Source organism: Carya illinoinensis, chromosome 11 (genome assembly GCF_018687715.1).
Source record: "Carya illinoinensis cultivar Pawnee chromosome 11, C.illinoinensisPawnee_v1, whole genome shotgun sequence".
Classification (NCBI taxonomy): Eukaryota; Viridiplantae; Streptophyta; class Magnoliopsida; order Fagales; family Juglandaceae; genus Carya; species Carya illinoinensis.
In genome coordinates, this window is record NC_056762.1 from 29,025,864 (window position 1) to 29,037,838 (window position 11,975).

At 38.3% G+C, this 11,975-nt stretch overlaps 1 protein-coding gene across 3 annotated transcripts; it reads left to right on the top strand.

Annotated features, from left to right (window-relative positions):
- Positions 1 to 2,072: 2,072 nt before the first annotated feature.
- On the top strand, positions 2,073 to 11,589 carry LOC122280606 (serine/threonine-protein kinase BSK2). 3 transcript variants are annotated; one of them, XM_043091572.1, is made up of 10 exons: positions 2,073 to 2,414; positions 2,842 to 3,065; positions 3,610 to 3,745; positions 4,567 to 4,700; positions 5,995 to 6,100; positions 8,254 to 8,339; positions 8,934 to 9,122; positions 9,226 to 9,384; positions 10,220 to 10,333; positions 10,894 to 11,589. In XM_043091572.1, exons 1-10 carry the CDS (start codon positions 2,345 to 2,347, stop codon positions 11,143 to 11,145), a joined length of 1,470 nt encoding a protein of 489 aa, XP_042947506.1. In that variant the 5' UTR covers positions 2,073 to 2,344; the 3' UTR covers positions 11,146 to 11,589. The 3 variants fall into 3 exon arrangements, with proteins under 3 accessions (XP_042947506.1, XP_042947507.1, XP_042947508.1); XM_043091573.1 differs by having other exon boundaries at positions 2,842 to 3,062; XM_043091574.1 differs by lacking the exons at positions 2,073 to 2,414; positions 2,842 to 3,065 and adding an exon at positions 3,084 to 3,525.
- The last annotated feature ends 386 nt before the right edge of the window (positions 11,590 to 11,975 follow it).

The window sequence follows — 11,975 nt, forward strand, 5'->3', positions numbered from 1 at the left end:
ATAGCCTGAGGATTTGCAGAAGATGGAAGCTTGAAGTGCTGCATAGGCTTCTGCCAAGAAAGGGTCGGGGAAGAGATCATGTTGCATCCTTAGAGTAGCTAACACCTGCCCCTCATGATCTCTGATAACAGCACCCACTCCCACCCTGCACCTGATTTTGTCAAGCGAGGCATCCCAGTTCAGTTTAAGTCTGCCCCTAGGGGGTGTAACCCAGGCTGCTTGTCGCTGAACCTTGCCCGTGAGTTTCTTATTCTGCTGTTTGGCCAGCTGCAATTCCTCCACAAGGTGTTTTGAGTTTTGAGCAACGATGCGTGGGTGAAGGAAACACTTCCTGAAGATCATCTCATTTCTCCTCTTCCAGATTAACCAAGAGGTAGTCGCAAAGGATACCATGTCATCCTGCTCCAGGAGGTCCATCATGACTTCCACCAGATCCTTAAAGCTGTTGAAAAGAGGACTAGCCTTTTGTAGTTTTCTTGTGCTTTGTCCCCAGACGTCCCTAGCCGATGGGCATGTCCAAATAATGTGTTCTATAGTTTCTGGATTCTGCTTGCAGATTAGACAGGTAGAGTCTTCAAATACCTTCCTTTGTACAAGGTTGTCTCTAGTAGGCAGAGCATTTAAACAGGCTCTCCATAGGAAGGTTTTTGATGCATTTGGTATATCTAGGTCCCAGATTTTAGTCCAGGAGCCTGCTGTGTTGGCTTGTACCGATGGTTGACCCAGCTTTTGATTTTCCAGCTCAGTGATCAGGTGATAAGCACTTTTGACACTAAAATCACCTGTGGTTGTGCATCTCCATATCAACCTGTCTGGTTTGGCATAAGGGCTTAGAGGGATCTTCAGTATTATAGCTGCCTCCTCCTTGGTAAAAATGGCCTCAACGAGATCTTTGTTCCATTCCCTGGTGTGCTTGTCCATTAGGAAAGAGACCTTTGTGTCAGCACGTAGAAATCTTATAGAGCTTTGGGGTTTGAAGGTCGATTGAATAGGAAGCCACCTGTCATTCCATATTTCTGCCTGTTCCCCATCTCCCACCCTCCAAATCAGGCCCTCCTGTAGATGTGGTCTCGCTGCCATGAAGCTTTGCCATAAGAAGGAGCTGTTTTGTCCTACTTTAGCTGATAGGAAAGAGTTGCTGTGAAAATACTTCTCCTTCAAAACCTGAGCAGCAAAGGAGTTTGGATTAGACACCACCCTCCAGCATTGCTTGGCTAATATAGCCATGTTAAAGTTCTCAAAATCCCTTAGTCCCAGGCCACCATTGCACTTTGCTCTCTTCATCTTATCCCAGTGTACCCAGTGAATTTTGTTTTCTTGAGCCTGCTGTCCCCACCAGAAATTCCTCGTCATTTTGTTGAGCTCTTTGACCAGTTGCTTAGGAAGCTTGAAGATACCCATGCTGTAAGTGGGGATAGACTGTATGACAGCTTTGATGAGTGTCTCCTTCCCTGCTTGAGAAAGGAACTTTGTTTTCCAATTGCTTATTCTGGTCTGCACTTTGTCCAGTATGCTTCTGAGAGATTGGGTTCGAGACCTACCAATAAGGGCTGGTAGTCCCAGGTACTTCTCATAGGAGTTGGTTCCTCTTATTCCTGCTATGCTGGTGATGAAGTGCTTGGCTTCCTCTTTGGTGTTCCTGCTGAAATAAATGGATGTTTTCTCTTTATTTAATCGCTGGCCAGAGGCTACTTCATAAGATTCCAGCATGGAAAGAAGTCTACTCCACTCCACCGGGTTAGCCTTACAGAAGAGAAGGCTGTCATCTGCAAAAAATAAATGGTTAATAGAAAGTTTGTTTCTCCTGATAGGTAGCCCTGTAATGAGACCAGAGAGTTCAGCTTTGTTTAGCATACAACTGAGGGCTTCTGTGCATAGGATAAAGAGGTATGGGGATAGGGGATCCCCTTGCCTTATTCCTCTAGTTGGCCAGAAACTGGCTTGAGATTCACCATTAATTAGAATGGAATAAGAAACTGAGCACACACATTTCATAACAAGGTCAATCCTACTTTTGTCTTACTAACTCTCTGTCTTTACCATATTTATTATATATTTGTTTGTTTTCTTTTTCTTTTTCCGAAAAATGGCGTTCTACAATATTGCATTGCTTCCCGTGCCTGCCCTGCTGCAAATTCATAGCTTAACATTTTTCCGTTCGGTTTTGGTAATCAGAAAAGAAGTCAGAACCCCGACATTTCGGTCCGAAAAGCATCACCCGATACTCAACCTCTTCTACTTCATATCGTGTGGTGTCTTACTGTATCGTACCGGACTGAGGTGTATATAGAGCTTGGCACGTTCTCCGGTTTTCTATGTAGAGCAGAATTGTGGGTGATCAGTGATGGGTTGCTTGCACTCCAAAACCAGTCAACTTCACTCCCCCGACGACCCCTCCTCCCAACCCGACCCAGGTCCCTCCTTTCACTCTTTCTCACGCGAGCACTTTACATTTTCGTGGTTTTCACTTTTTGGATTTTGAAGCTACTGAGATCAAGCTACCTCGTTGTTTTTCTTTGATGTTTTTCCTCCGGTTTTGAAGCTAATGGGCTTCGAGCTGGGTTTGTTTCTTCACCTTTTGAAATACTTAAATTGGAGAACAAGCTATTATTGTTTTCTCGGACTTTGACATTGATTTGAATGGGTTTTGTTTGGCTTTGGGGTTTTGAACACTCTGGGGATCAAGCTGATTTTTCTTGCTCACTCTTACGACTTCGAAATGTTGGTTGGTGTTGGCGTTCCCTTTTTTAAGCTAAAGGGAATGAAGCTTCTCTTGTTTTCTCATTTCCATGACATTGAAGCATTGATGGGTTGTTGTTTTGGCTTTATTTGGTTTTAAAGCCAATGGGGATCAAGCTGATCAAGACCTTCAAGTCCAGGCATTCAAAGAGTACGGTCTCAGTGAGCTCCGGAAAGCCACCAATGGCTTCAGCACCGATTACATTGTGTCCGAGAGCGGCGAGAAAGCTCCCAATGTGGTTTACAGAGGCAAACTCGAGAATAACCGCTTAGTCGCAGTCAAACGGTTCTCCAAGCAGTCCTGGCCTGACGCTCAACAGTTCGTGGTGAAACATTTACGAGTCTTCTTTCTGTTTTCTATATGAGAAAAATAAGGAAACGGGAAAATATTGCACGAAAAATAAAAGAAAATAACTTTTTGGTTTCTTCTTTGTTTGGTTGATTAGAAAGTGAAATAAAATAGGAATCGAGATGTGGACTTTTGCATGAGGCATCGATTGGGACTGGGAGAATTGATGGGAAATTTTTTTCTAAATAGGGATTTACTATTTTGTCCTTTGTTTTCTTCTGAAACCAAGCAGGGTCTGGGGTTTTTATTACTTAAATTTCAACACTACTTAGTTTGATTCCTTTTTTCTTTCTTTCGGACCTAATTCTTCTAGGTTTTGACCTTACTTTGATATCTCGTATATATTTTTTGACCACTTAAATTTCGAAGCAAATGAGGAACAAAAAGAGTGATGTATTTGGGCTTTATTTGCACTTTCGAGGGAAATTTTTATATCTGTAAGTCTAAACAAATATATCTTTCTGGATATTTGGGCAAATTTTGTTTTGAGTGTAATGCTGATGAAAATGCTTGTTCATCAGGCAGAGGCGGTGGGATTGGGGAAGGTGAGGCACAAGAGATTGGTGAATCTGATTGGTTGCTGTGCTGAAGGAGATGAACGCCTCTTGGTAGCTGAGTTCATGCCCCATGATACTCTGTCCAAGCATCTATTCCATTGTATTACTCATTCTCCTCCTTTGTAGTTCCTTTTTCAAGTACGTGTTGAGTTAAAATCTATATGGTAGCAGCTAATGAGTGGTTCTACTTTTATTATTCCAACACTGGCAGTTTGCCGAAAAAAAAAATATTCTTATTCTAACAATGGCAGTGCACTAAGTTCTGTTTTTTGTTCGACCCTCTGCCCTTTTTTCCTATATAATGAACTATAATGACATGAACTCTCCACCTGCGAGTATGCCATCAGAAGCAACAAAGATAAGTGCGTTGAGCTTGTGATTTTCCATTCTGGCATTCTCTCCCAAGAGAGAATATATGTTTTGAAAATGCATATACTCTGTGCCCATATATGTTCTGATCGGGGAACAGGTTTTAACACTTGAAAAATAATGTCATTTAGTATCTGGGTTAATTTAAGGGGGATTGAAGTCTAGCTTTACCCTTGGACAGTGGTATCAAATATCAGTTTCATGTGCTAATGGTTCTTTAACTTAAGTTTATTCAGTGTAGAACTGTTTTGGTGGACTTTAGCCACAATGTTTTCAAATTCTCTCGCTAACTGTAACTAGTCATATGAAGCTTTGGCATTTTAAGGGGATGATGTAAATTTTCGTTTCCCTGATTTCCTCTGAAGTCTGATATTAATAATGGCGTGAAGATTGTAAATAACCATCCTTTACTAGCTAAATGCATTGCCTTGCCAATAGAGAAAAAAATCCTGAAAGAAACATTTAATTGTTACTGTTCATGGTTATTGATAGATGCTATGCTATGTTCTGTTCAGGGTTTCTTGTAATGATTTTTGTAGCTATATCCTGCAGGGGATAAGCAGCCGCTGCCATGGGAAATGCGTGTTAGAGTTGCATATAATATTGCACAGGCACTTGATCATTGTAATGCCGAAAATCGTAAAATTTATCATGATTTGAATGCATATCGAGTTCTTTTTGATGAGGTATGGTTATGACTTTATCATCATGAGGTTCATTCCCTTCTTTTAGAGTCTACAACTTCAGATTTTTTTTTTTCTTTTTTTCTTTTTTGAATTTGGATTCTTCAGACTACTATGACCATTCTGGCCATAAGTATATATACTTTTGTGGGACTAAGTAGGTAAAATAGCTGTAATTTACTTAATTGTTAGGATAAGTTACTGAAACTAATGGAACGACTTGATGAAAACTTTCCACTTTCAATAATCAGTGCTGGGGCATTTTTCCTCAATGATGCCCTAAAGTTCCACTATTGAATTGCTTACTGAATGTTTGGACTTTAGTTAGTGATGAATAGTTAGGGTAAAAATAGTTAGTTTTTACCCAAGTCACCTTAGAAGGACCCTGCAGTTAATGCTTGTGTTTTGTTGCTGTAATATTACCATGGCTCATTAGATAAGCGCTGCAAGTACGTGAGGCTCATAATTTATCTTGAAATCAATTACCTATAATGTTCATGGCCCTTTCAAAACTTGTCATGATGCTTTTTGTGTTGCATGAACATTCCTGCTGCCTTGCCTTTATAATGACAAGGGTCTAGGATGCATTCCACTGATTCCTACAGAACAAGTGCTATTAACATGTTACCTAGATTACCCGCAAGAAAATGATTTGGGAGTGGGCTGAAACTTAAGGAAATACTCCCATTGTCCGAAATGGACAGTTGATCTTACGAAATTTATCTTATAGAGGAAACATCTTCAATTGCAATCAAACTCAGTTATTAAAAATGAGTTCCCAGTAACTGACTTCAATTTCAGAAGCTTTCTAATTGGTTAAAAAGTTTGGTCAGAAAAAAAAGGTATATTATCTTCCAAAGTGGACAAACTAACATGAAAAATCCAAAAAGGATATGTGCTAATTGGAATGGAAGGAGCAGGATTTATGCATCTGCAATAAAAGCTATATTTGCCCATTCCTATTTGAAGTCAGACCTCCATGCTTGCTTTGCATTATTTTTAGGCCTTTCTTTCAGCAGGCGTACTAATTCCGTTTTGCTCATATTCCATGGAGTTCCTCTGACGTTGCTTTTGATTGTTGCTGCCATAAACATCCTATGCAATTTTTTTTTTTTGTCTAATTCCATAAGTTTAGAGTCAGAGTTGTTGAATGACAACCCATGCTTGCTATCACATGCACACGTGTAAGTATGCATGTAGAAACTTTTATGCACATCAATATGGAATTTCTATGGCAATATTATGTAATATGGTTAATTGTTTTTGGTTAGATTATGACTGGTTCATTCATATTCAGGATGGTGACCCTCGTTTGTCTAGTTTTGGCCTTATGAAAAATAGTCGAGATGGAAAAAGCTACAGTACTAATTTAGCTTATACTCCACCTGAGTTTTTACGGACAGGTAATTACATAGAAAAAATGTATCCTTCTGAATGACTGAAAGTTGATTGTTGGATGTATTTCCTCCTGCCAATGCTATTTAACTTATTTTTTTAAGGTGAATTGCATATCTTCGATGAATGGTCAGATTATTTCTAATCTGAAATAGAATGGTATATAGGTTTCAAGTCATTAAAGCAGAATCCTTTCGTAACCATATGTCTTGTCATGCACTGTTGTTATGTATTAAAAGCAATAAGCTTGGTTTTTCTTATACAGTAATGCACTTCAAGTTTGAGTATATCATGTTGTAACGCCCCGTACTCGGAGGGTTAGGGAGTTACTTCTTGTCACCTAAAAATCATCTTCCATAGCACAAATATATACTCCAAGGCTCTATAACACAAATTCATTTGTTCAAACCAAATATATATGTTCTTCTACAAGGAAATCAAAGGAAGATCTCAACATAACAAATTAAAATCTCCATAAAGACTCATATAAAGTAGCCACATCTCAAAATACCTGAATCAACAGAAAGTAATAAATTTACTGAATAAACTCTCTAATAATCAAAGTACCCTCTTCTACTTAATCCACTATGCACACATAGCCTTGCCCATACTTTCTATTCTTGATTCTCAGCTGAAACATCCAAAACATCTGAAAATATTGTAGAGATAAGGGATGAGTACATATATCAGTATGTAAACATGAGCCAGTACAGTATGCAGAACAAAACAGATTATCAAATTATCATAGCAAACTTCAGAAAACATTTATTTATAGGGATAGATTATACAAAATCATTTGGTATAAACATAACTGAACAGCATCATAATAGAACATATTCCATATTTAATCCACGTGGTAGGGTTGTGCGAGCCCAAGGGGCCAACCGAGCAAAAACAGAATGTGAAATTTTTCCCTTATTATTCTCATAGCCCCAAGAGTGCACACATGAAAGACTATGCAAAAAACCACTTTGTTTCCAAAGTGGGTGCACTAGAAACAGAGATGTTGTTATCAACATTATAACAGAGGCCAAAGTTTTACAATCATGATAAGGTCGGGACACAATTAGAAACAGAACGTCATGCAAAGATTTTCAGATGCAACATCATATCATAACAAAATGCAGAACAAAAATAGATAATCTTCATATAATCATGTTCAAAATTTCAAATTTTCATAATTGCTCTTATTATAAAATTGAGAACAAAATGCCAAAAATTTCTCATGTCTACACCAATCATAACGGAAAATATTTTTCTCTTATACAGAAATCATGAGTAATGTAGATAAAATGACCGAGGTTGTTTTCAAGTTTTTTATAACAAAGCAAAATGCATGTTTTCATAAAATTAACCTCAATTCATTATTTTTGTGCAAAGTCTAGCATAGGAGCAAGCCAAGCTCTAGTAGTATCACAACCTAAACCAGAAAATATTCACTTAAATGTCAAGTGTCCACGGCTCTAGTAGCACCGCTTACCTGACAGCTTGGTGCAGAGGAGATTGAGAGGGAACCACTCCGGTGGCCTTGCTGCCATGGGATGCTTGACTCTAGATGGGCGGTGCATGACTTGCACTGGAGTGGTTCCCAGCCTGCCATGGCTTGAGGCTGGTGGTGGTGGCAGCGGAAGGGAAGAAATTGAGGGAGGGGGCTCTGTGTCAATGGCTGGGGGAAAGAGAGAATGAGAGAGTGTGGGAGAAAGAAAAACTTACTGTCGTTCAGGACAGAGTGGCAGGTGTGGAGAATGAGAATTTGAGTGGAGTGGCATGAATTGGGGGGGGGGGGGGGGGGGGCGGCGCGGGGAGTGAAGTGGGGAGAAGGAAAAAAAAAAAAAAAAAACTGAAGGGAAAAGAAAAGGGAAGAGGAGAAGAAACCAACTTACCAAAATGACGCCGTTCCTATAGGCGGGTTGGGCTCCTCCGCGGGCTTGGACCAAGAATTGGGCTGGGTGTTACCTATGTTCTTTCAAAATTGCATTTAATAAGTACAGACTAATTTTTCTATGGGTTGTGAGTTGTGAGGCCTATTAGTAAGTTCCTGTTATGTAGTCTTAACCCTTCACTTCTGGTGGTGATATGTTCATTTTAAAAAATTCAATTGATATTATGGGAGATATGAAGACCCACGTCCAGTGAATTTGATTATTGTCATACTCTGCAGGAAGGGTCATCCCAGAGAGTGTAATCTACAGTTATGGAACTGTTCTGTTGGACCTTTTAAGTGGGAAGCATATTCCTCCAAGCCATGTATGTTGCCTCCATTCCATAAACCTTTGGATTGTTGTCTATTTGTTTGTGTTGGAAGGGTTTTATTTTTCTTGTCTTCTTCTTTTATGTTATCTCCATCAATCTGTCTGATCTAAGTTGAGTACATTCTGTTTTTCATTTCATTCCATTATATATGTATAATGTGAACTTTCACTAGTGCTTTGTGGTTATTATGTGTGTTCTGTGGATGCTTCCTGTGTACATGGGCTATTATGCCTTTTACTATCAATAAATTTTTACTTATAAAAAAATTGTATAATGGGACCTTACTTTTAGTTATTTACGACATCAGCACTGCCTCAAATTACTGAGAACATCGGGCAATGAGAAAAATGGCTCCACAAAGATTTGTATGCTCATTACCTTCACTTGTTTAGTAGATGGTATCTTTAATATTCATTTCATACTTGCATTGCATAACTTACTAGAGCTCATTGGTATTTCTTTGTGTATACATTTGGGTGACACCACACACACACAGACACAAGTCACATATAGTTGAATCAAATGATCGCATGTGCTTTCCTAAATATATCATGGTCATCATCATTCCAAGTGCTGTTATAATTTCAGGCACTGGACTTGATAAGTGGGAAAAATGTATTGTTGTTGATGGATTCTTCATTGGAAGGGCAATATGCCAATGATGATGCTACTAAATTGGTTGAACTTGCTTCAAAGTGTCTTCAGTCTGAGGCTCGGGATCGACCTGATACAAAGTTTCTTCTCGCAGATGTTGCACCTCTTCTAAAGCAGAAAGAGGTGGAACTTTATTTTATCCTTAAATCTTAAATCTTAATACCACCTCACTTTATGATTTAACAATGCATTCCTTGGCCTTTACCTCTTTTATTCTGCTATTTAGGTAACATCACACGTTCTTATGGGCCTGCCTAAAAATACAGCTGTGCTGCCAACGTTGCTTTCCCCACTTGGGAAGGCTTGTGCAAGGATAGATCTTACTGCTGTGCATGATATTTTGTTAAAAACAGGCTATAAAGATGATGAGGGTGCAGAAAATGAGGTAGCAATCTTCTTGAACACATTAAATGCAATGGATGCTCTTTTATTCCTCAAAATATATCAATGCTGTTTAATGGATGTTAAATACTCAAATGAATGAATAACTTCAAATTTAAGAAATATACCGAGCTGCCAAAAATGTTTTGGTAGCAATTGTAATACTACAGATCTAGTATAATAGGGTGGTGAATGAGATCTCACACTGCTTGGGAGGGAGAAGTTTTTGTGATTTATAATGATTCCAAGAAGCTCCAACTGTAACCTCGGCTAGTTATTTTGGATTATCAGCTCATGTGTGGCTTGAGCTTTCCTTGGATTGTTACAAATGGTATTAGTGCTAATTTCAACCAGAAGTGTGAATCTCGACTATGTCATCACAACACAATTGATTGATGAGGATGTCGGGGATTTAAAGAGTGAGAGATTGTAATATTCTGGATTTAGCATAAGAGGTGGTGAGTGAAATCCTACATTACTTGGGTGGGAAAAGTTCTTGCAATTTATATTATTCCAAGGGGTTCTAATTGCTACCTTAACTAGTCTCCATATGTGGCTTGATCTTTCCTTGGGCTGTTAAGCAATTACTTGGAGAGTGGAGATGTGTCATTTACTTGTACATTTTAGTTCTAAAAATTTGTCTTTTTGGCATATACGTCTTGTGTCTGTTGCCATCTCCATGGTTTCCGTGGAATCTGGATATATGATTGTTTTGAATCGCATATAAGTCTAAAACTTGTTTGGCAAACTGTGCTGGTTTTACTTGTGTTTTCCTTATTTTGGGCTCATAGTATCATGAATTCTATTTCACGGTATTCTGGAACCATATGCATGTGTAGCTGTCATTCCAAGAATGGACGCAACAAGTGCAGGAGATGTTGAATACAAAGAAATTTGGGGATATTGCGTTTAGGGATAAGGATTTCAAGAGTGCAATCGAGTATTATTCCAAGGTAGATGCACTCTTTTCCTCTCATTTTCTGTATTTACAATGGTATTTTTCTGTGCATATTTTTCTTGCAATCTAGGAAGATTCATAATGATATTAACTTCATAGTTTAGTGTTCAATATGCTCAGGGATCAGAAATATGTTTTTAGCATATCTGGAAGGGTGATAACGTTGTAACCCACGGCCCACTTAAATAAAGTGTGATTCTTATCAATGGAATAAACAGTAAAAATATTGCATTTATAATCTATGAGCAATTCTACAAGAAAGCCTTTACACCACACACCTCCCCCTAACCAACATGTGATATGTCATTTTTTGCCATTCTATTTAAGCACACACATATTTAAGCATTAAGATAGAAGCACAAAAATAACAAATCACTATTGATTAGGTGGAGGTGTATGGTATAACTCGTAAAATTTCTCATAATCTATTTGCTCGTTTTCATTGCTCTCCCTTTACACGTGTATCTGTCAATCACTGAATAAGATTTTGTGTAGTGGGTCTAATAACTACCGAGATGTCACTTTCTTCTTCTTCTGTTTTTTTTTGATAAGCAGCTGGTTGCAATGATGCCCATTCCTTCGGCCACTGTCTTTGCAAGGAGAGCCTTCTCCTACTTGATGAATGGTCAAGCAGAACTTGCCTTAAGGGACGCCATGCAGGCTCAAGTGTGCATACCAGAGTGGCCAACTGCATTCTACTTGCAGGCTCTTGCACTCTCAAAGCTAGGAATGCAAACCGATGCTCAGGACATGCTCAATGATGGGGCAACCTTCGAAGCAAAGCGGCAGAACAGTTGGCGTAGCTAAATTCCCAGCTCGATGCAAATACACTCGAGTTTCCGTTTCCATCTGTCCTTGACACCATGGTGGTGATGTGGTGAGGAGAAATGAATAGTGTTAGTAGATGTTTTCAGGAAATTCCAACAGATAATGTGTTGCTCGAGCAATGTATAAAGAAATTTCTCCAAAGATTAAAAAAAAAAAAAAAAAGGTCTTTGATTCATCAGATGGACATTTACCATGTGAAAGCTAATTTACGTGGCCTCTCATTGGCCGGCAGGGCTGAATTATGGCAATGAGTTAGAAATAGTGAAGTAGCAGATTCTTGTTTCCTTTGAAATGTAATATTTTATTTTATTTTATTTTTAGTTTTGGTTGGGGTTTCTGAAGGGCCCTGTATATTGGAGCAGCCAATGTTTTTGAAGTGACAGATCTTGAATTTTGTTATTGGAACAGTCAATGGTTTGGTCATTTTTCTTATCCTAAAATATATTAATATAAAAAAAAATCTAGTTACAAGTATAACTGCATATTAATATGTGTACTAATTTAATGTGATTAAATAAAAAGTAGATTTTGTTGAAAATAATATTAATCTAAATTTTGAATATGAAAGAATCAGTATTAATATGCAGATTAGTACGTGACTTTATTTGTATGTAGTAAAACTTTAATACAAAATAATATTTAACTGAAAGAAAGAAGGAATAAATGCAATGACTTTGATGAATTACAAGCATTTCAGGAATTGGCAGTTTTGATATCAGGCCTTTATGTTCTTGGCCGTATTGAATTTGGCAGCATCGAAGGAAAGAAAAAAAAAAAAAAAAAAAAAGGAAAAGAAAAGAAAAGAAAAG